The sequence below is a fragment of the Oncorhynchus gorbuscha genome, linkage group LG23, assembly GCF_021184085.1.
Source record: "Oncorhynchus gorbuscha isolate QuinsamMale2020 ecotype Even-year linkage group LG23, OgorEven_v1.0, whole genome shotgun sequence".
Taxonomy (NCBI): Eukaryota; Metazoa; Chordata; class Actinopteri; order Salmoniformes; family Salmonidae; genus Oncorhynchus; species Oncorhynchus gorbuscha.
In genome coordinates this window covers 66,480,017-66,504,620 of record NC_060195.1, presented here as the reverse complement: position 1 = coordinate 66,504,620, position 24,604 = coordinate 66,480,017, and the positions used below count along the sequence as shown (strand labels likewise).

The 24,604-nt window shown below is 46.3% G+C and overlaps 1 protein-coding gene across 15 annotated transcripts in view; it reads left to right on the top strand.

The window, feature by feature from the left end:
- LOC124011440 (tensin-like) overlaps positions 1–24,604 on the top strand; it is a 335,052-nt gene that overhangs the window by 274,153 nt on the left and 36,295 nt on the right. For 12 of the 15 annotated variants that reach the window (XM_046324825.1, XM_046324821.1, XM_046324823.1 and 9 more), the window contains 13 exons: positions 304–353; positions 1,541–1,712; positions 1,866–1,916; positions 2,265–2,387; positions 6,534–6,598; positions 8,336–8,419; positions 10,875–10,987; positions 11,150–11,210; positions 11,774–11,849; positions 14,281–14,410; positions 14,892–14,963; positions 15,200–15,316; positions 23,091–23,174. In XM_046324825.1, coding sequence (XP_046180781.1) covers positions 304–353; positions 1,541–1,712; positions 1,866–1,916; positions 2,265–2,387; positions 6,534–6,598; positions 8,336–8,419; positions 10,875–10,987; positions 11,150–11,210; positions 11,774–11,849; positions 14,281–14,410; positions 14,892–14,963; positions 15,200–15,316; positions 23,091–23,174 — 1,198 coding nt within the window. The remainder of the gene's footprint in view (positions 1–303; positions 354–1,540; positions 1,713–1,865; positions 1,917–2,264; positions 2,388–6,533; positions 6,599–8,335; positions 8,420–10,874; positions 10,988–11,149; positions 11,211–11,773; positions 11,850–14,280; positions 14,411–14,891; positions 14,964–15,199; positions 15,317–23,090; positions 23,175–24,604) is intronic. The other 3 variants (XM_046324818.1, XM_046324827.1, XM_046324828.1) reach the window with 3 other exon arrangements.

Genomic DNA, 24,604 nt, shown 5'->3' with positions numbered 1-24,604 from the left:
CTCCTCGATATTCTCCACTGCTTTTCTCTCTATAGTTAGACTGAGGATGGGGACACTGGGTACAAGTACGTCCCCAGGGATATCATGTTATCTCAATGCAATGGACGCATCTCCTCATGGCTAAATTACATCCATTTGTGTTTGGATTTGATATAGTAGAAGACCAGATCCAGTGTGCTTTAATGTGGAATTTACAATGCAGTTGTGTATTACACTCACTCGCACACTTACGTCAAACACAAACAATGCCAAGTTGATCAAGGAGACTGAGTGTGTGCTCTATCTTCTCTGTGTTCTCTGTAGGGAACCCCAAGGTCCTGTAAGAGTGAGCAGACTAGACGAAGGCCATCACGGTAAGAGAGACCACTGTCTTTCCCTCACTATCCAGGCTGCCACTATTCCTCATCTACTGCAGTATACGGCCACGTTTACACCTGTTTCTCTGACCTCACGTTTCGGTTCATTGATGCCCATAGCGCTCAACACACACTGAAATCCATGGACACAGGCCTATCAAAACCCCATCAGGATGTATTCTATCCTGTTGTCAGATCACTGTGACAACCATGCCTGTTTCTCCAGCTACGTTTCCCATCTAACAGCCAACTGGGAGTCGGGATTTGGGGAGCTGATCAGAATGATTGCGCAATAACCGCTTGGATCATTCCAGAACACTTTCTTCTGAACTGAAAAACTAGGATTGAAGATGTTTATGAAAACATGTGTGATATCATATGACGCCACGTCCAATTACCATAGACATAAATCACATCGGTTTGTCAGTACTGAAGACTCATACATCAAAGATATGCTAGATAATAGATACCACACACAAGAGCCACCAAGGAAGAGCTTCATAGACTAGTGCTGATGTACAAACCCTGTAAGATATCAGGGGCCATATTCATACAGAGTAGCAGTGGTGATCTCGGATCAGTTTGACCTTTTAGATCATAAGGAACAAGATTATAAGATCAGCACTTAGCACTCAGTACTGGAGGAGGACTATGTGGTGGCCCTGTTGTATATCACCTGTCTAACTATCTATCCCCTCCTCCCTTCTCTTCTCCCCTCATCTCATCTCTCTTCTCATCTCCTCCTCTCTCCTCTCTCCTCCCTCCTCTCTCCTCCCCAGGAGTATCAGTCTGCTGCAGGCCATGGATGAGAACTATGTGGTGGCCCTGTTGTATATCACCTGTCTAACTATCTATCCCCTCCTCCCTTCTCTTCTCCCCTCATCTCCTCTCTCTTCTCATCTCCTCCTCTCTCCTCTCCCCTCATCTCATCTCTCTTCTCATCTCCTCCTCTCTCCTCTCTCCTCCCTCCTCTCTCCTCCCCAGGAGTATCAGTCTGCTGCAGGCCATGGATGAGAACTATGTGGTGGCCCTGTTGTATATCACCTGTCTAACTATCTATCCCCTCCTCCCTTCTCTTCTCCCCTCATCTCCTCTCTCTTCTCATCTCCTCCTCTCTCCTCTCTCCTCTCTCCTCTCTCCTCTCTCCTCTCTCCTCTCTCCTCTCTCCTCTCTCCTCTCCCCAGGAGTATCAGTCTGCTGCAGGCCATGGATGAGAACTATGAGGTGGACCTGGTGTACATCACCGAGAGGATCATCTCTGTCTCCTTCCCCAGCGGAGCAGAGGAGCGCAGCTACACCTCCAACATCAAGGAGGTGGCCTCCATGCTGGCCTCCAAACACGGGGAACACTATCTGGTGAGACCCCTGTCCTGCCACTGCTCTACCTCACTACCGGGCCTGTCTGCTGGTGTGGTGGCTTTTCATGCACCCTGTCACATCCTGTTGCTGATGTACAACTGTTTCCTGGAATCGTTCTCATGCTTATTGGTGTGGGTTTTGGGATTTCAGCTCCTCAACCTAAGTGAGCGGAGGAATGACATCACCAAGCTTAACCACAAGGTATACACACACAAATACACACGCATGAACGTACGCACGCACGCACGCACGCACACACACACACACACACACACACACACAAATACACACGCATGAACGCACGCACGCACACGCACACACACACACACACACACACACACACACACACACACACACACACACACACACACACACACACACACACACACACACACACACACACACACACACACACACACACACACACACACACACACAAATACACACGCATGAATGCACGCACGCACACACACACACACAACTCTCCTAAATGCAATGGTAGTGGTGGAAGTTTTGATATGTGATAGTGGTCTGTGTGGTCCCCTGTAGGTGCTGGAGTTTGGCTGGCCAGACCATTATGCTCCTGCCCTGGATAAGATCTGCAGCATGTGCAAGGCCATGGACACCTGGCTCAACGCTGACCAACACAATGTAGTGGTGCTTCACAACAAGGTAGGTGGTCGGACACATCACTCCAGGGAAGGGAGGAAGGAAGGATACATAGTCAGGGTATTGGAACCGGGTCCCGTGGTCTTACAGATCTCTGATCACTCCAGGGAAGGGAAGAAGGAAGGATACATAGTCAGGGTATTGGAACCGGGTCCCGTGGTCTTACAGATCTCTGATCACTCCAGGGAAGGGAAGAAGGAAGGATACATAGTCAGGGTATTGGAACCGGGTCCCGTGGTCTTACAGATCTCTGATCACTCCAGGGAAGGGAGGAAGGAAGGATACATAGTCAGGGTATTGGAACAGGGTCCCGTGGTCTTACAGATCACTGATCACTCCAGGGAAGGGAAGAAGGAAGGATACATAGTCAGGGTATTGGAACCGGGTCCCGTGGTCTTACAGATCACTGATCACTCCAGGGAAGGGAAGAAGGAAGGATACATAGTCAGGGTATTGGAACCGGGTCCCGTGGTCTTACAGATCACTGATCACTCCAGGGAAGGGAGGAAGGAAGGATACATAGTCAGGGTTTTGGAACAGGGTCCCGTGGTCTTACAGATCACTGATCACTCCAGGGAAGGGAAGAAGGAAGGATACATAGTCAGGGTATTGGAACAGGGTCCCATGGTCTTACAGATCACTGATCACTCCAGGGAAGGGAAGAAGGAAGGATACATAGTCAGGGTATTGGAACAGGGTCCCATGGTCTTACAGATCACTGATCACTCCAGGGAAGGGAGGAAGGAAGGATACATAGTCAGGGTATTGGAACAGGGTCCCGTGGTCTTACAGATCTCTGATCACTCCAGGGAAGGGAGGAAGGAAGGATACATAGTCAGGGTATTGGAACAGGGTCCCGTGGTCTTACAGATCACTGATCACTCCAGGGAAGGGAAGAAGGAAGGATACATAGTCAGGGTATTGGAACAGGGTCCCATGGTCTTACAGATCACTGATCACTCCAGGGAAGGGAGGAAGGAAGGATACATAGTCAGGGTATTGGAACAGGGTCCCGTGGTCTTACAAATCTCTGATCACTCCAGGGAAGGGAGGAAGGAAGGATACATAGTCAGGGTATTGGAACAGGGTCCCGTGGTCTTACAGATCACTGATCACTCCAGGGAAGGGAGGAAGGAAGGGTTTCTTCCAGGGAGTGTTACAGTATGCCGCGGTCCACTGTGTTAAGGACAGTAGAGGGTGCTCTCTGTTTGAAGAGTGTGAAAGGAGACAGCCAGGCCCCAGGGAGAAAGTCCCCTATGAATACTTTACTCTGTATGTCCTCCATCCTCATTGGTAAGGAGGTAAAACGCTAAACTGTCTCCCTGTACCTTACATTTACATTTTACATTTAAGTCATTTAGCAGACGCTCTTATCCAGAGCGACTTACAAATTGGTGCATTCACCTTATGACATCCAGTGGGACAGTCACTTAACAATAGTGCATCTAAAACTTAGGGGGGGTGAGAGGGATTACTTATCCTATCCTAGGTATTCCTTAAAGAGGTGGGGTTTCAGGTGTCTCCGGAAGGTGGTGATTGACTCCGCTGTCCTGGCGTCGTGAGGGAGTTTGTTCCACCATTGGGGGGCAGGGCAGCGAACAGTTTTGACTGGGCTGAGCGGGAGCTGTACTTCCTCAGTGGTAGGGAGGCGAGCAGGCCAGAGGTGGATGAACGCAGTGCCCTTGTTTGGGTGTAGGGCCTGATCAGAGCCTGGAGGTACTGAGGTGCCGTTCCCCTCACAGCTCCGTAGGCAAGCACCATGGTCTTGTAGCGGATGCGAGCTTCAACTGGAAGCCAGTGGAGAGAACGGAGGAGCGGGGTGACGTGAGAGAACTTGGGAAGGTTGAACACCAGACGGGCTGCGGCGTTCTGGATGAGTTGAAGGGGTTTAATGGCACAGGCAGGGAGCCCAGCCAACAGCGAGTTGCAGTAATCCAGACGGGAGATGACAAGTGCCTGGATTAGGACCTGCGCCGCTTCCTGTGTGAGGCAGGGTCGTACTCTGCGGATGTTGTAGAGCATGAACCTACAGGAACGGGCCACCGCCTTGATGTTGGTTGAGAACGACAGGGTGTTGTCCAGGATCACGCCAAGGTTCTTGGCGCTCTGGGAGGAGGACACAATGGAGTTGTCAACCGTGATGGCGAGATCATGGAACGGGCAGTCCTTCCCCGGGAGGAAGAGCAGCTCCGTCTTGCCGAGGTTCAGCTTGAGGTGGTGATCCGTCATCCACACTGATATGTCTGCCAGACATGCAGAGATGCGATTCGCCACCTGGTCATCAGAAGGGGGAAAGGAGAAGATTAATTGTGTGTCGTCTGCATAGCAATGATAAGAGAGACCATGTGAGGTTATGACAGAGCCAAGTGACTTGGTGTATAGCGAGAATAGGAGAGGGCCAAGAACAGAGCCCTGGGGGACACCAGTGGTGAGAGCGCGTGGTGAGGAGACAGATTCTCGCCACGCCACCTGGTAGGAGCGACCTGTCAGGTAGGACGCAATCCAAGCGTGGGCCGCGCCGGAGATGCCCAACTCGGAGAGGGTGGAGAGGAGGATCTGATGGTTCACAGTATCGAAGGCAGCCGATAGATCTAGAAGGATGAGAGCAGAGGAGAGAGAGTTAGCTTTAGCAGTGCGGAGCGCCTCCGTGATACAGAGGAGAGCAGTCTCAGTTGAATGACTAGTCTTGAAACCTGACTGATTTGGATCAAGAAGGTCATTCAGAGAGAGATAGCGGGAGAGCTGGCCAAGGACGGCACGTTCAAGAGTTTTGGAGAGAAAAGAAAGAAGGGATACTGGTCTGTAATTGTTGACATCGGAGGGATCGAGTGTAGGTTTTTTCAGAAGGGGTGCAACTCTCGCTCTCTTGAAGACGGAAGGGACGTAGCCAGCGGTCAGGGATGAGTTGATGAGCGAGGTGAGGTAAGGGAGAAGGTCAAAGTGAAGGTCAAAGTGGTCAAAGTGGGATAATCAAGCTGTCTTGTAGTTGGAAGACAAGTCCTCCACATTCTAGTATTGCTGGTTAAACACTTAAATGGTCCTTAACTGCAGACTGTTAGACTGAAGCCGTATTTCACAAAGAAATCCAGTGAACATGAGAGCAATTTGATTCTAATAGAGGCTGTTGCTGCTGCTGCCTGTGTTTTGGCAGCACATCCTCCTCCCCCAACCTCTCAGGCCCAATGATTCATCATACAACTTGTCATGAATGATCCAATGTAAAAAGCAGTAACTCCCCAAAAAACGACTTTAAAAACTTCATCTCAAGTCTCTATCAATCCGTGTTAAAGACTTTGAGTAAATGTAGCTGAATAGTGAGTAGTAACTTGATAAGTCTGTGGGGGAACATTTTATTCAATATGTACAACAAGTGGTAGCAAACAGAGCATCCCCATGGTTACCAACACTTATTTTCCCCCTCGTCCTGAAATTGAAGCTTTTGGTCAAGATGGAAGAACTGCTTCCATTCAGAAACGCCTAACTTGATTAAATGCTATTTGTTATCGCCCCAGTCAGAAATGTTCCACTTGCTGTTTCAGAGTTGAGGGTCAAAGGTTTCTCCGGTAGTGTTGCATTTATAGCTTCAGTTGGATTTGACCACAAACAATGTCATTGTGATAAATGGAACCAGGCAGTTTGATCACATTCCATCTGTGACAGTTTGAAAATAGCCTGGTCACTCAAATCTAACTCACCGTCCAGCATTTACATGTCTACAGTGCAGGTACAAACATTATTCGGCCTTCAAGTGTGTAACTAAAAATAGCCTTGTATTCTTTCTCAAAAAATATATCTCCCTCTCTCCCCTCTCTCCCCCTACCCCTCTCTCTGCCTCTCTCCCTCTCCCTCCCTCTCCCCCTCTCCCCCTCTCTCTCCCTCTCCCTCCCTCTCCCCCTCTCTCCCCCTCTCCCTCCCTCTCTCTCCCTCTCTTCTCTCTCTCCCTCTCACCCTCTGTCTCCCTCTCCCTACCCCTCTCTCCCCCCTCTCCCTACCCCTCTCTCCCTCTCTCCCTCCCTCTCCCCCTCTCCCTCCCCCTCTCCCTCCCTCTCTCTCCCTCTCTCCCCCTATCTCCCCCTATTCTCTCTCTCCCTCTCACCATCTGTCTTCCTCTCCCTTCCCCTCTCTCCCCCCCTCTCTCTCTTTCTGCAGGGGAACCGTGGGAGAACAGGAGTGGTGGTGGCTGCCTACATGCATTACAGCAACATATCAGCCAGGTACCAGAGACTTCTGACTGCAGACAAACTGACCTCATGTAACCTGTTTGTTATTAGTCAACATATCAGCCAGGTACCAGAGACTTCTGACTGCAGACAAACTGACCTCATGTACCCTGTTTGTTATTAGTCAACATATCAGCCAGGTACCAGAGACTTCTGACTGCAGACAAACTGACCTCATGTACCCTGTTTGTTATTAGTCAACATATCAGCCAGGTACCAGAGACTTCTGACTGCAGACAAACTGACCTCATGTACCCTGTTTGTTATTAGTCAACATATCAGCCAGGTACCAGAGACTTCTGACTGCAGACAAACTGACCTCATGTACCCTGTTTGTTATTAGTCAACATATCAGCCAGGTACCAGAGACTTCTGACTGCAGACAAACTGACCTCATGTAACCTGTTTGTTATTAGTCAACATATCAGCCAGGTACCAGAGACTTCTGACTGCAGACAAACTGACCTCATGTACCCTGTTTGTTATTAGTCAACATATCAGCCAGGTACCAGAGACTTCTGACTGCAGACAAACTGACCTCATGTAACCTGTTTGTTATTAGTCAACATATCAGCCAGGTACCAGAGACTTCTGACTGCAGACAAACTGACCTCATGTACCCTGTTTGTTATTAGTCAACATATCAGCCAGGTACCAGAGACTTCTGACTGCAGACAAACTGACCTCATGTACCCTGTTTGTTATTAGTCAACATGGAACAATGTATTCATTCCGTATCACCACCCTGCTTGGGGTTCCGTACATCCTTAAAGTTCACAGATATTTCCAGATGAATACAAACAGACATTTGTCCATTCTATACATGTCATTTTAGATGTCTATCAGTGTTGGGGTCAATTGGAATTGAAGGCAGTCATTTCAGGAAGTAAACTGTCGGTCAAGTCATAGACAAAAACTTGGGGTGATGTCAGGACAAGCACGTAGATCTGTAACAGATAGATAGGCCAAAGGGAATTGGGATCGGGCCTCATATTAAACACTGATGTGGTTGTTATGCCGAAACATTCTGTTCAGGCTCTGGTGTATTTTTGGTCAATAAAGAGGAACATTTACAGTACATATGTCATACCCTGTAAAGACTCCAGATGTTTCAGGGTGGGGGATGGGACTTACAATCTTACACTTTCACTAAGGAATAAGAAAGGTCAAAACTATTGAATTGTTATGTGGATTATAATTCATGGACATTTTTGAACTTCAGAATACTTTTTAATCTAAAATACACTATAAGTTAAACATTTCCTGCATTTCAGGAAAGTTTTCCTGCAACAGGGGCGTTGGACTAGTAACCGGAAGGTTGCAAGTTCAAATCCCCGAGCTGACTAGGTACAAATCTGTCGTTCTGCCCCTGAACAGGCACTTAACCCACTGTTCCTAGGCCATCATTGAAAATAAGAATTTGTTCTTAACTGACTTGCCTAGTGAAATAAAGGTAAATAAAAAATAAAAAAACAGGGTGATCAAATTAAGATCCTACATCTGTACATTGATCAGATAATAACACTGGGATAATGTAGCATTGTGGGGATGGAAAAAGATGAAAAGCTGTAGATTAAGGACACTTCTTAAGGGACACGGTCGATTAATGATGTTTTTTAAGGGAGAAGACACTTTTCAGGGTCATTTCAGGGCAAACTTATTGTATAGTATATTGTATGTGTTTAGTGAAGAAGAGCCGATCATGACCTTTGTCTCTCCTGTGGTCTTCAGTGCTGACCAGGCACTGGACAGGTTCGCCATGAGGCGCTTCTACGAAGACAAAGCACTTCCTGTGGGTCAACCGTCGCAGAGAAGGTCAGTTACCACTTACTAGCTCACTTCTTGTTTTTGCACTCTACAACTTCCTATAGGCTGGAGGAGTTTGATCCCTTGGTGAGAGCAACCGGCTGGATTCCATTCTTAAAATGTGTATCCTTCATTCTGTTCATTGAAGAAGTCAACAAGGGTAAAGGGAGGGGCGTGACTTCTCAGAGTGGTATCCAGTCAATGGATGACCTAGTGTAACTCTCACTGTTTCAAAGGCTATCCTCCTCTCCTCAGTCTCTCGCTCCCAGTGCGTCCCAAACAGGAAATACCTCTGTCTTGTTGTTCCCTTAATCCTCCCAATGAAGCCTAATTGACATAATTGAGGAATAATGTTTTTTGGAAAGCTTAGCAACTTTTTGTATTCTCCAGGATTCCACTGAGAGCTGAAAGGTTACATGGTTTTCAGAGTTCATTCTGACACTACTATCCATCGTTCCTTCCTCCCCTTCTCAGTGATCTGGCATGCTGAACAGGTGGCTTTGTAAGGGAACTCTTAGTGGCGCTTAGAACTGATTTAGGGTCAGATCCAGTCCTAGCCATAGGTCATTACTGAGTAAATACAAACTGATCCGGGATCCATAGTTTGTGGCAGATAAGGGAACCCCAGGTGTATCCAGCAGGCAACAGCAGCAGTAGCAGCACCAGGCCTCTGACCAGCTGCTGTTTCCTTACTCAGATATAATTATCCCTCAGCCAGTTCCCCGCAGTCTGAACTTATTATGGTCTGGCATGTGTGACATTAACATTAGGAGGAGGGGTGGATCTCAGCACTGCTACGTTGCCGTAGAAACGCACCACTATCAAATCATCATCAACATTCTTGTGAGGAAAGTCCACTCTAGATTAGAATCTAGGTTAGATCCTTGAGTGGAATGTTCTGTGCCAAAATGGCGGATGGGTGTCCAGACTTGATCTCTGTGGCAGCCCAACATTATATATATATATCTCTCTGTACAGTAGTAACTGTAATATGTCAGAATCTGTGTGGCCGTGTTTTCCGGCGTGACCCCGCTGTTACACAGGGAGCTCCTTACACAACCCAGCTGCTCTGTGATTGCTTCCTGCTCTGACCTAATTTCATTTGGGAGACCGAACCATCTGGTGGCTGCCAGCGGGGCGCGGGGGGAGCAAAGGAGTGGTGGGGAGATGGGCCGACCTCTGGAACAGAAGTCACACTCTGCATGATCATCATTAGTATCATTAACAGGCTGCCTGGCAGGCAGGGCTCACCAACACAACACAACATGCCCCTGCCTGGCAGGCAGAGCTCACCAACACAACACTACATTCCCCTGCCTGGCAGGCAGAGCTCACCAACACAACACAACATTCCCCTGCCTGGCAGGCAGAGCTCACCAACACAACACAACATGCCCTTGCCTGGCAGACAGAGCTCACCAACACAACACAACATACCCCTGCCTGGCAGGCAGAGCTCACCAACACAAAACAACATGCCCCTGCCTGGCAGGCAGAGCTCACCAACACAACACAACATGCCCCTGCCTGGCAGGCAGAGCTCACCAACACAACACAACATACCCCTGCCTGGCAGGCAGAGCTCACCAACACAACACTACATTCCTCTGCCTGGCAGGCAGAGCTCACCAACACAACACAACATGCCCCTGCCTGGCAGGCAGAGCTCACCAATACAACACAACATGCTCCTGCCTGGCAGACAGAGCTCACCAACACAACACTACATACCCCTTGCCCGACAGACAGAGCTCACCAACACAACACTACATACCCCTGCCTGACAGGCAGAGCTCACCAACACAACACAACATTCCCCTGCCTGACAGACAGAGCTCACCAACACAACACTACATACCTCTGCCTGGCAGGCAGAGCTCACCAACACAACACAACATTCCCCTGCCTGTTAGGCAGAGCTCACCAACACAACACTACATTCCCCTGCCTGGCAGGCAGAGCTCACCAACACAACACAACATTCCCCTGCCTGACAGACAGAGCTCACCAACACAACACTACATACCTCTGCCTGGCAGGCAGAGCTCACCAACACAACACAACATTCCCCTGCCTGTTAGGCAGAGCTCACCAACACAACACTACATTCCCCTGCCTGGCAGGCAGAGCTCACCAACACAACACAACATTCCCCTGCCTGTTAGGCAGAGCTCACCAACACAACACTACATTCCCCTGCCTGGCAGGCAGAGCTCACCAACACAACATTCCCCTGCCTGGCAGGCAGAGCTCACCAACACAACACAACATTCCCCTGCCTGGCAGACAGAGCGGCCTGGTGCTCATACACTCCAATTCACTCTGACATCTCCATAGTGTGCGAAGCCTCTTTGATAATAGATGGGGCGTGCTTGCTAGTCTTGCTTGCCAGACTCATGGTGCATGACATTGAAGGGTTGTCCCTCTGTTTCACGCTGTGACTGTGTTGTGTGGATGTGTGTAGGTATGTGCGTTACTTCAGTGGTCTGCTCTCTGGCCACATCAAGATTAACAACAAGCCTCTGTTCCTGCACCACGTCATCATGCACGGCATCCCCAACTTCGAGTCCAAAGGAGGTGAGTCTGCAACAGGAGAGCCTTTATTTCATTATTAGAGATTATTAATGATTCATTTTTTTGTACCTTATTTTTTTCTTCAATGCCTTTCATTCAATGAGTATAAATAATTGTTTCATTTTGGAATACTTTTTCTTCTTTTCTTCTTTCTTTCCCTCGCAGGTTGTCGTCCTTTCCTGAAGATTTACCAGGCGATGCAGCCAGTCTACACATCAGGGATATAGTATGTTTCTTTACTTTTTATCTGTTGCATTGTGGGTTGATTTGTCTTTCAGGGGGCTTGTTTTCTCTCCTCTCAGATTCTGTCACTCTATCCCTCTTTCCTTCTCTCCCACTCAGTCCACAGTACTTTCAAGAGTGTGTGTCAGTGTGTGCTGGTGGGGCAGGCAGGCAGATAGATTGTCAGTGACACAGCTCTAGGGTTCAATGTGTACAGGGAGGGATACCGTAACCCCCACCTCACTGACCCACCTTCTCCATCCAGGGTCCTCACGACCAAAACAACACCACATGGAAATGAACCCCCCCCCACCACACACACACACACACACACACACACACACACACACACACACACACACACACACACACACACACACACACACACACACACACACACACACACACACACACACACACACACACACACACACACACACACACACACACACACACACATCCATTTACAATCTGACTTTTGATAACTGATTCGGGACAGGCTCTTAAGAAGAAGAGCAAAACGGTTTAAAGTGTTTGTAATGGTTTTCATCTGAATTATTTCCACAGTAACGTACAAGGGGACAGTCACACCAGTATCTGCATCACCATTGAACCTGGCCTGCTCCTAAAGGGAGACATTTTGGTAAGAAGCACATATTTTGTCATCAAATGTACAGGTGTTGTGGTTGTACTGTATGTTGTGTTGTGTTGGCCTTAGAGCCATTAGTGGCCTTACAGTAGGTTCATATACTGTAACTGTTGAAGGTTGACTTTTTTTCATATTCCACCATATCCATCATATTTCTCTCTCTCTCTCTCTCTCTCTCTCTCTCTCTCTCTCTCTCTCTCTCTCTCTCTCTCTCTCTCTCTCTCTCTCTCTCTCTCTCTCTCTCTCTCTCTCTCTCTCTCTCTCTCTCTCTCTCTCTCTCTCTCTCTCTCTCTCTCTCTCTCTCTCTCTCTCAATTCCTCAATTCGATTTAAGGGCTTTATTGGCATGGGAAAGATATGTTTACATTTCCAGAAGTGGAAACATTACTCTCACAAAATATCCAAAAGAATAAAGACATTTCAAATGTCATAGTATATCTATATACAGTGTTGTAAACATAAATATGGGTTGTATTTACAATGGTGTTTGTTCTTCACTGGTTGCCCGTTTCTTGTGGCAACAGGTCACACATTTTCCTGCTGTGATGGCACACTGTGGAATTTTACCCAATAGATTTGTGAGTTTATCAAGATTAGATTAGTTTTGGATTTTTTTGTGGATCTGTGTAATCTGAGGGAAATATGTGTCTCTAATATGGAGGTTAGGAAGTGCAGCTCATTTTCCACCCCATTTTGTTGGCAGTGTGCACATAGCCTGTCTTCTCTTGAGAGCCAAATCAATACAAAGTTTCTGCTGTGCATGCATTATCTGGTGTTTTACCTAGAAGGCCAGCATCCCGGAGTCGCCTCTTCACTGTTGACATTAAACTGTTGTTTTACGGGTACTATTTAATGAAGCTGCCAGTTGAGGACTTGTGAGGCGTCTGTTTCTCAAACTAGACACTCTAATGTACTCGTCCGCTTCCTCAGTTGTGCACCGGGGCCTCCCACTCCCTCTATTCTGGTTAGAGCCCGTTTGTGCTGTTCTGTGAAGGAAATAGTACACAGCTTTATATGAGATCTTCAGTTTCTTGGAAATTTCTCACAAGGAATAGCCTTCATTTCTCACAACAAGAATAGACTGACGAGATTCAGAAGAATGTTATTTGTGTCTGGCCATTTTGAGCCTGTAATTGCTGATGCTCCAGATACTCAACTAGTCTAAAGAAGGCCAGATTTATTGCTTCTTTAATCAGAACAACAGTTTTCTGCTGTGCTAACATAATTGCAAAAAGGGTTTTCTAATGATCAATTAGACTTTTAAAATTATAAACTTGGATTAGCTAACACAATGTGCCATTGGAACACAGGAGTGATGGTTGCTGATAATGGGCCTCTGTACACCTGTACACATAGATATTCCATAACAAATCTGCCGTTTCCAGCTACAATAGTCATTTACAACATTAACAATGTCTACACTGTATTTCTGATAAATGTGATGTTATTTTAATGGACAAAAAAATATTAGCTTTTCTTTCAAAAACAAGGACATTTCTAAGTGACCCCAAACTTTTGAATGGTAGTGTATGTGCTTTTGCTGTTTGTTCTTTGTTATAGAGCCAAAAAGATTGGCGAAGTGGTTTATCCATATATCTCCGTTTTGGATAGATAACCCTTTGTGTTGTTGTTTGTTTAGTGTTTTCCAATTTTCCCAGAAGTGATTTGATTCTATGGATTCTTCAATTACATTGAGCTGATTTCTGACATGCTGTTCCTTCTTTTTCCGTAGTGTATTTCTGTATTGTTTTAGTGATTCACCATAGTGAAGGCGTAGACTCAGGTTTTCTGGTTCTCTATGTTTTTGGTTGGACAGGTTTCTCAATTTCTTTCTTAGATTTTTGCATTCATCATCAAATCATTTGTCATTGTTGTTAATTATCTTTGGTTGTCTGCTTGACCATTTTTTATTTGATCGGGAAGCTGAGAGGTCAAACATGTTTAGGTTTTCTACTGCCAAGTTTACACCTTCACTATTACAGTGAAACATTTGTTGCAGGAAATTGTCTCTCTCTCTCTCTTTGTCCGTCTTTGTCTCTCTCTTTCTCTCTAGACGTGCCTCCCCATCAGAACATGCCTCCATTGTACTGACCATGTTCTGTTCTGGTGGGGATCCATGGTCTGATCTCTAGGACCAGCAGGGTTTAGGCCTGAAGATATAGACCATGAGTTTGGCAATCTGGACTGTTTCCCTCGTCTGGTTTGACTGTAACAAAAGTCCTTGTCTTGATGTCCGGTTATATGCTTACTCTCGCCTCCTCCTCCTCCTCCTCCTCCTCCTCCTCCTCCTCCTCCTCCTCCTCCTCCTCCTCCTCCTCCTCCTCCTCCTCCTCCTCCTCCTCCTCCTCCTCCTCCTCCTCCCCCTCCTCCCCTTCCTCCTCCTCCTCCTCTTCCTTCTCCTCCTCTTCCTCCTCCTCCTCCTCCAGTTGAAGTGTTACCACAAGCGTTTCCGGAGCCCCATTAGGGATGTGATATTCAGAGTGCAGTTCCACACCTGTGCCATCCACGACCTGGGAGTGGTCTTCGGGAAGAATGAACTGGATCAGACTTTTAAAGGTATGTGTGTGTATGTGTGGGTGACTGTGTGTGTGTGTGTGTGTATGGGTGGGTGACTGTGTGTGTGTGTGTGTGTGTGTGTGTGTGTGTGTGTGTGTGTGTGTGTGTGTGTGTGTGTGTGTGTGTGTGTGTGTGTGTGTGTGTGTGTGTGTGTGTGTGTGTGTGTGTGTGTGTGTGTGTGTGTGTGTGTGTGTGTGTGTGTGTGTATGTGTGGGTGACTGTGTGTGTGGGTGACTGTATGTGTGCGTGGGTGACTGGGTGTGTGTGTGTGTGTCTTTGTAGGAGTGCGTACACATGTTTGTGTGTGTATGTACCTATGTGGCCTCTCCCAAAATGTTTAAATTGATTGTTGTTTAATGTGTGTGTGTACGTGTGTACCTGTGTTTGTTGAAGTGCGTACACATGTTCGCGCCTCTACTGTATTACCTGGCCTCTGTAAAAATGTGAAATTGATTGTCGTTTAATGTGTGTCACTACACAGATGAGAGATTTCCAGAATATGGGAAAGTGGAATTTGTCTTCTCCTTCGGACCTGAGAAAATCAAAGGTACAGGTAATCAGTGTATTTAAAGTTGAATGCTTCAATGCATGCTACATGTAATAATGTATACACAAACTATAGTTAGTACCATAAGGTAATGCAGCACAGCATGGATTGGTGTTAATTGATTGTTGTGTTGCATAGTTAACTGCATGTGGCTACGCAGAGAGTACATGTTATATTGTATTTCTGTTATGGATATTAATGGGTTAAAGACTGCATTACCCAGCTGGCTTTGTGTCTCTCAGGAATGGGCCACCTTGAGAATGGCCCACAAGTGTCGGTGGACTACAATACCCAAGACCCCCTCATCCGCTGGGACTCCTACGAGAACTTCAACAGGGGCTGCGAGGATACAGGAGATGGTGAGCACCAAGATCACACACACACACACACACACACACACACACACACACACACACACACACACACACACACACACACACACACACACACACACACACACACACACACACACACACACACACACACACACACACACACAGTGGTGGAAAAAGTACCCAGTTGTCATAAAAAAAGAAACCTTAATAGCACTGGAGGTTGCTGAGGGGAGGATGGCTCATAATATTAGCCGTAACAGAGCAAATGGAATGGCATCAAACACCTACAAACCGAATGTTTGATGTATTTGATACCATTCCACTAATGCCGCTCCAGCCATTATCACGAGCCCACCTCCCCAATTAAGGTGACACCAACCTCCCGTGCTTAATGGAAAAGTGAAAGCCACCTAGTAAAATACTATTTCAGTACAAGTCTAAAGTATTTGGTTTTAAATATACTTAAGTATCAAAATCATTTCAAATTCCTTATATTTAACAAACCAGACAGAACCATTTTCTTGTTTTTTTGTTGTTGACGTATAGCCAGGGTCTCCAACACTCAGACATCCTTTGCAAACTAATCATTTGTATTTACAGAGTCCGCCAGATCAGAGGCATTAGGGATGACCAGGGATGTTCTCTTGAGAAATCTGTGATTGGGACCATTTTCCTGTCCTGCTAAGCATTTAAAATATAATGAGTACTTTTGGGTGTCAGAGAAAATTGTAAAAGTATATTATTTTCATCATGAACATAGTGAATTAAAAGTTAAAGTTAAATGGTAAAGTACAGATACCCCCCCAAAATATTAAAGTAGTAGTTTAAAGTATTGTTATTTAAATAATTTACACACACACACATGAGGGCCTTGGGCCTGCTCTCTCTCTCTCTCTCTCTCTCTCTCTCTCTCTCTCTCTCTCTCTCTCTCTCTCTCTCTCTCTCTCTCTCTCTCTCTCTCTCTCTCTCTCTCTCTCTCTCTCTCTCTCTCTCTCTCTCTCTCTCACACACACCACACCACACACACACACACACACACACACACACGAGGGCCTTGGGCCTGCTCACTAACACACACACACACACACACACACACACACACACACACACACACACACACACACACACACACACACACACACACACACACACACACACACACACACACACACTTACGCACACACACTCATACATCCACACACACACACACACACACATGAGGGCCTTGGGCCTGCTCACTCACTCACACACACACACACTTACGCACACACACTCATACATCCACACACACACACACTTACGCACACACACTCATACATCCACACACACACACACTTACGCACACACACTCATACATCCACAAGTAACGGACTCATCAGGCAGATGTTGACATGTAAATCAGTAGACCCCCCCTTCACAGTCTAGAAGAAACCAAAGGGTGTTGGCTGACCTCCAGTTGGCTAGCAGTATACCTCAACAGCAGAACGGAGTGATAATTGGCCAATATCAAATAAAATCAAATCTATTTATATAGCCCTTCGTACATCAGCTGATATCTCAAAGTGCTGTACAGAAACCCAGCCTAAAACCCCAAACAGCAAGCAATGCAGGTGTAGAAGCACGGTGGCTAGGAAAAACTCCCTAGAAAGGCCAAAACCTAGGAAGAAACCTAGAGAGGAACCAGGCTATGTGGGGTGGCCAGTCCTCTTCTGGCTGTGCCGGGTGGAGATTATAACAGAACATGGCCAAGATGTTAAAATGTTCATAAATGACCAGCATGGTCGAATAATAATAAGGCAGAACAGTTGAAATTGGAGCAGCAGCACGGCCAGGTGGACTGCGGACAGCAAGGAGTCATCATGTCAGGTAGTCCTGGGGCATGGTCCTAGGGCTCAGGTCCTCCGAGAGAGAGAAAGAAAGAAAGAGAGAATTAGAGAGAGCATATGTGGGGTGGCCAGTCCTCTTCTGGCTGTGCCGGGTGGAGATTATAACAGAACATGGCCAAGATGTTCAAATGTTCATAAATGACCAGCATGGTCGAATAATAATAAGGCAGAACAGTTGAAACTGGAGCAGCAGCACGGCCAGGTGGACTGGGGACAGCAAGGAATCATCATGTCAGGTAGTCCTGGGGCATGGTCCTAGGGCTCAGGTCCTCCGAGAGAGAGAAAGAAAGAGAGAATGAGAGAATTAGAGAACACACACTTAGATTCACACAGGACACCGTATAGGACAGGTGAAGTACAAACTGACCCTAGCCCCCCGACACATAAACTACTGCAGCATAAATACTGGAGGCTGAGACAGGAGGTGTCAGGAGACACTGTGGCCCCATCCGAGGACACCCCCGGACAGGGCCAAACAGGAAGGATATAACCCCACCCACTTTGCCAAAGCACAGCCCCCACACCACTAGAGGAATATCTTCAACCACCAACTTACCATCCTGAGACAAGGCTGAGTATAGCCCACAAAGATCTCCGCCATGGCACAACCCAAGGGGGGGCGCCAACCCAGACAGGATGACCACATCAGTGAATCAACCCACTCAGGTGACGCACCCCTTCCAGGGACGGCATGAGAGAGCCCCAGTAAGCCAGTGACAGAGAATCCCAGTGGAAAAAGGGGAACCGGCCAGGCCACGACAGCAAGGGCGGTTCGTTGCTCCAGAGCCTTTACGTTCACCTTCACACTCCTGGGCCAGACTACACTCAATCATATGACCCACTGAAGAGATGAGTCTTCAGTAAAGACTTAAAGGTTGAGACAGAGTTTGCGTCTCTGACATGGGTAGGCAGACTGTTCCATAAAAATGGAGCTCTATAGGAGAAAGCCCTGCCTCCAGCTGTTTGCTTAGAAATTTTAGGGACAATTAGGAGGCCTGCGTCTTGTGACCGTAGCGTACATGTAGGTATGTACGGCAGGACCAAATCAGAGAGATAGCAGGAGCAAGCCCATGTAATGCTTTGTAGGTTAGCAGTAAAACCTTGAAATCAGCCCTCGCTTTGACAGGAAGCCAGTGTAGAGAGGCTAGCACTGGAGTAATATGATCAAATTGTTTGGTTCTAGTCAGGATTTTAGCAGCATTTTGCACCAACTGATGTATATTTAGTGCTTTATCCGGGTAGCCGGAAAGTAGAGCATTGCAGTAGTCTAACCTAGAAGTGACAAAAGCATGGATACATTTTTCTGCATCATTTTTGGACTGAAAGTTTCTGATTTTTGCAATGTTACGTAGATGGAAAAAAGCTGTCCTTTAAATGGTCTTGATATGTTCTTCAAAAGAGAGATCAGGGTCCAGAGTAACGCCGAGGTCCTTCACAGTTTTATTTGAGACGACTGTACAACCATTAAGATTAATTGTCAGATTCAACAGAAGATCTCTTTGTTTCTTGGGACCTAGAACAAGCATCTCTGTTTTGTCCGAGTTTAAAAGTTGAAAGTTTGCAGCCATCCACTTCCTTATGTCTGAAACACATGCTTCTAGCAAGGGCAATTTTGGGGCTTCACCATGTTTCATTGAAATGTACAGCTGTGTGTCATCCGCATAGCAGTGAAAGTTAACATTATGTTTTTGAATAACATCCCCAAGAGGTAAAATATATAGTGAAAACAATAGTGGTCCTAAAACGGAACCTTGAGGAACACAGAAATTTACGGTTGATTTGTCAGAGGACAAACCATTCACAGAGACAAACATATCTTTCCGACAGATAAGATCTAAACCAGGCCAGAACTTGTCTGTGTAGACCAATTTGGGTTTCCAATCTCTCCAAAAGACTGTGGTGATCGATGGTATCAAAAGCAGCACTAAGGTCTAGGAGCACGAGGACAGATGCAGAGCCTCGGTCCGATGCCATTAAAATGTAATTTACCACCTTCACAAGTGCCGTCTCAGTGCTATGATGGGGTCTAAAACCAGACTGAAGCATTTCGTATACATTGTTTGTCTTCAGGAAGGCAGTAAGTTGCTGCGCAACAGCCTTTTCTAAAAATTTTGATTCGATATAGGCCGATAGTTTTTTATATTTTCTGGGTCAAGGTTTGGCTTTTTCAAGAGAGGCTTTATTACTGCCACTTTTACTGAGTTTGGTACACATCCGGTGGATAGAGAGCCGTTTATTATGTTCAACATAGGAGGGCCAAGCACAGGAAGCAGCTCTTTCAGTAGTTTAGTTGGAATAGGGTCCAGTATGCAGCTTGAAGGTTTAGAGGCCTTGATTATTTTCATCATTGTGTCAAGAGATATAGTACTAAAACACTTCAGCGTCTCTCTTGATCCTAGGTCCTGGGAGAGTTGTGCAGACTTAGGACAACTGAGCTTTGAAGGAATACGCAGATTTAAAGAGGAGTCCGTAATTTGCTTTCTAATAATCATAATCTTTTCCTCAAAGAAGTTCATGAATTTATCACTGCTAAAGTGAAAGTCATCCTCTCTTGGGGAATGCTGCTTTTTAGTTAGCTTTGCGACAGTATCAAAAAGGAATTTCGGATTGTTCTTATTTTCCTCAATTAAGTTAGAAAAATAGGATGATCGAGCAGCAGTAAGGGCTCTTCGGTACTGCACGGTACTGTCTTTCCAAGCTAGTCGGAAGACTTCCAGTTTGGTGTGGCGCCATTTCCATTCCAATTTTCTGGAAGCTTGCTTCAGAGCTCGGGTATTTTCTGTGTACCAGGGAGCTAGTTTCTTATGAGAAAAGTTTTCGTTTTTAGGGGTGCAACTGCATCTAGGGTATTGCGCAAGGTTAAATTGAGTTCCTCAGTTAGGTGGTTAACTGATTTTTGTCCTCTGGCATCCTTGGGTAGACAGAGGGAATCTGGAAGGACATCAAGGTATCTTTGTGTTGTCTGTGAATTTATAGCACGACTTTTGATGTTCCTTGGTTGGGGTCTGAGCAGATTATTTGTTGCAATTGCAAACATAATAAAATAGTGGTCCGATAGTCCAGAATTATGAGTAAAAACGTTAAGATCCACAACATTTATTCCATGGGACAAAACTAGGTCCAGCGTATGACTGTGACAGTGAGTGGGTCCAGAGACATGTTGGACAAAACCCACTGAGTCGATGATGGCTCCATAAGCCTTTTGGAGTGGGTCTGTGGACTTTTCCATGTGAATATTAAAGTCACCAGAGATTAGAATATTATCTGCTATGACTACAAGGTCCGATAGGAATTCAGGGAACTCAGTGAGGAACGCAGTATATGGCCCAGGAGGCCTGTAAACAGTAGCTATAAAAAGTGATTGAGTAGGCTGCATAGATTTCATGACTAGAAGCTCAAAAGACGAAAACGTCATTTTTTTTTTTGTAAATTGAAATTTGCTATCGTGAATGTTAGCAACACCTCCGCCTTTGCGGGATGCACGGGGGATATGGTCACTAGTGTAGCCAGGAGGTGAGGCCTCATTTAACACAGTAAATTCATCAGGCTTAAGCCATGTTTCAGTCAGGCCAATCACATCAAGATTATGATCAGTGATTAGTTCATTGACTATAATTGCCTTTGAAGTAAGGGATCTAACATTAAGTAGCCCTATTTTGAGAAAATTTTCATGAAATGTAATGAATGCCTCCTTGCGGTGGTAGAGCCATGAGAGCCATCTAGAGCCATATCACACTGTACAGTTAGGGACTTTCTGGTGTTACTGTGTGATGCAACCCTTGATTAGTTGTGGGGAACACAGTCCTCTCCTTGGACAGCAGGTGTTCCTATAGAGCCCCTGGTGTTTGGTAAATGATGGTGATAATGAGAGGCCACAGCATTTAGGTACATGGCACTTCCACTGGTACTTCCACTGGTACTCCCACTGGCATTCCACTGGTACTTCCACTGGTACTTCCACTGGCATTCTACTGGTACTTCGACTGGCATTCTACTGGTACTTCCACTGGCATTCTACTGGTACTTCCACTGGCATTCCACTGGTACTTCCACTGGCATTCTACTGGTACTTCCACTGGCATTCTACTGGTACTTCCACTGGCATTCTACTGGTACTTCCACTGGCATTCCACTGGTACTTCCACTGGCATTCTACTGGTAATTCCACTGGCATTCCACTGGTACTTCCACTGGCATTCCACTGGTACTTCCACTGGCATTCTACTGGTACTTCCACTGGCATTCTACTGGTACTTCCACTGGCACTCCACTGGTACTTCCACTGGCATTCTACTGGTACTTCCACTGGCACTCTACTGGTACTTCCACTGGCATTCTACTGGTACTTCCACTGACATTCTACTGGTACTTCTACTGGCATTCTACTGGTACTTCCACTGGCACTCCACTGGTACTTCCACTGGCATTCTACTGGTACTTCCACTGACATTCTACTGGTACTTCCACTGGCATTCTACTGGTACTTCCACTGACATTCTACTGGTACTTCCACTGGCATTCTACTGGTACTTCCACTGGCACTCCACTGGTACTTCCACTGGCATTCTACTGGTACTTCCACTGGCATTCTACTGGTACTTCCACTGGCATTCTACTGGTACTTTTACTGGCATTCTACTGGTACTTCCACTGGCATTCTACTGGTACTTCCACTGGCATTCTACTGGTACTTCTACTGGTCTTCCTCAACAGTTCAGACATTTAGATTTCACATATTGCTATTCACTTTTGTCTGTTTAAGCATGGCCAATCTAGTCACTACCTTACCCTACCCCTCTTGCCTCCTCTTGTTCCCATCCTTTCCCCCTATCTACCCCCTTTCCTCTCCCGCCCGTCTTAGCTGCAGGAGCGGACCCCATGCCATAAAGCACCCTCTCCCCACACACACCTGTCAATCACTCCTTTAAATAGCTGCTGCAGAAATAGGTGGTAGTCAGTCGCTCTGCTGGTAACCCGAACCTCTGCACTCCCCCCTCCCACCACCACCCCCCACCCAGCTCACAGTGTGGGTGTGCAAGGGGCTAGGGCTGGGGGTCAGGAGATGACGGGACCCCACACCAAACTCCTGCTCACCTCCTCTCACCTCTACTCCCCTTCCTCCTCCACCTCCTCCACCTTACCCCTCTGCTTCTGCAGTCCCACCGCCCCATTCCATAGCCCTCACCGGGGCTGACATCATTCATCATGGTCCCTATTGATTAGTATTGTGGACGGGACAAGACAATGAATACAGTGAGGGCAGTGGGCACCCTATCTTATGCCATCCATATGCCCCAAGTGGAGAGAGAGAGGAGGCAGTTGCACCAGAGCACAGGCCATGAAGTAGCCATCATGTCAAGCTAGGCCCTCGGCAGCCATTTTGGTGCAGCGGTAATACGCTCCAACATGCCCCATGTCTTGAATAGAAACCACTGTATTATATCATATTCAACTCTCTGGAGAGCTCTTGTGGTAATTGCTATGTAAAGAAGGTCATTGGGAAATGCTGGTGTTGGCAGTTTGATCCTAATTGAATGGACTAGATGTTTGGTTCTGGTTGGCTCAGCAGAAAGCATTCTGCCAGTCCCCTCGTTTAGCTAATTGCAGGCTTTGCTTCCTTAGCAGTTGGATTGGATCTGAAAAATGTGGGTTCAGTACATGGTGCTAGAACATTGTGTGCCCACCATTCAATTTGTCTTCGGCTGAAAGTGAACCTCTGTGAAAGCTCAAGTGGTTTTATAGGTTGAAGGAAGATGTCTGTGTTCCAAGGCTGGGCTTGGGTTTTGAGCTAGGGTTCGTTCGTTTGCTAGCTGCTTTGCTACCCACCTCAATGTTTCTCCGCCAAGGGGTCTACTCTGAAAATACCCTTCCTCTCTCTCTTTCCCTTCCTCTCTTTCCCTCCCTCTCTCAAGGGCTTCAGCTTGGGTTCTGGAGTGAGGGTTCAAGACCGGTCGCTAGCTGCTTGTTGGCCCACCTCAACGTTTCTTCACCAAGGGGTCTGTTCTGAAAACACCGCCCTCTCCCCTCCCTCTCTCTTTCCCTCCCTCTCTCTCTTCCTCCTCTTTTGATCACAGTGTTGCGGTCGACAGGTCAGGTGAATGTCGATGAGGGACCAGTTTTTAGGCACTAGACTAATGGCTAACATGCAGATGGACAAGCTACGCTGTGTAGCCTAGCTTTCATTAGGTTATGGACAAATGGAGGGTTTTCCCATAACTGTCGTGATGCTGTGTGCTCCAGTGGACTCTGGTCACTCGTCACATGTCATTAAAAGTATTAGGGCGGTGTTATTTGTCCGTGTGGTAGCTAGTCCTAGTCCTAAATGGCTGTTCCACCCTGGAGCGTTGATGTATATACAGTTGAAGTCGGAAGTTTACATACACTTAGGTTGGAGTCATTAAAACTAGTTTTCCAACCACTCCACACATGTCTTGTTCATTACAAACTATAGTTTTGGCAAGTCGGTTAGGACATCTACTCAGTGCATGACACAAGTAATTTTTCCAACAATTGTTTACAGACAGATTATTTCACGTAAAATTCACTGTATCAAAAGAAATCAGCCAAGACCTTGGAAAATAAATTGTAGACCACCACAAGTCTGGTTCATCATTGGGAGCAATTTCCAAACGCCTGAAGATACCATCTGTATTCATCTGTACAAACAGTAGTACGCAAGTATAAACACCACTGAAAAAGTGTGTGCGAGCAAGGAGGCCTACAAACCTGACTCCGTTACACGAGCTCTGTCAGGAGGAATGGGCCAAAGTTCACCCACAACTTATTATGGGTAGCTTGTGGAAGGCTACCCAAAACGTTTGACCCAAGGTAAACTATTTAAATGCAATGCTACCAAATACTAATTGAGTGTATGTAAACTTCTGACCCACTGGGAATGTGATAAAGGAAATAAAAGCTGAAATAAATAATTCTCTCTACTATTATTCTGACATTTCACATTCTTAAAATAAGGTGGTGATCCTAACTGACCTAAGACAGGGAATTCTTACTAGGATTAAATGTCAGGAATTGTAAAAAAAAAAAAAGAGTTTTTACATGTATTTGGCTAAGGTGTATGTGAACTTCCGACTTCAACTGTATGTGTCAGTCACGGCTAGCTCCTGGTAAGATCTTTGTTTACATATTGCAATGACCTTTGTAGAAATCAGATGAAAGGAGTATATGAAATATAAGCCTGTTTAAAAGGTCTGTATGAATAACAAGGTTATTGGTAGAATAATACATCACTAAGTGTTGATGATGTATCTGCAAATATGAAGGTGTTCAGAGGGTTTGTGTCCACTTTTAGCCTGGGTGCTGCTGAGATGTGTGAAGGGCATTGTCGGATAGTTACTAGTTGTGAGTTATTTGCACATGTGTGCATCCACTTTAGTGAATGTGTAGAAATTAGTGGGTGTGCCTGCGT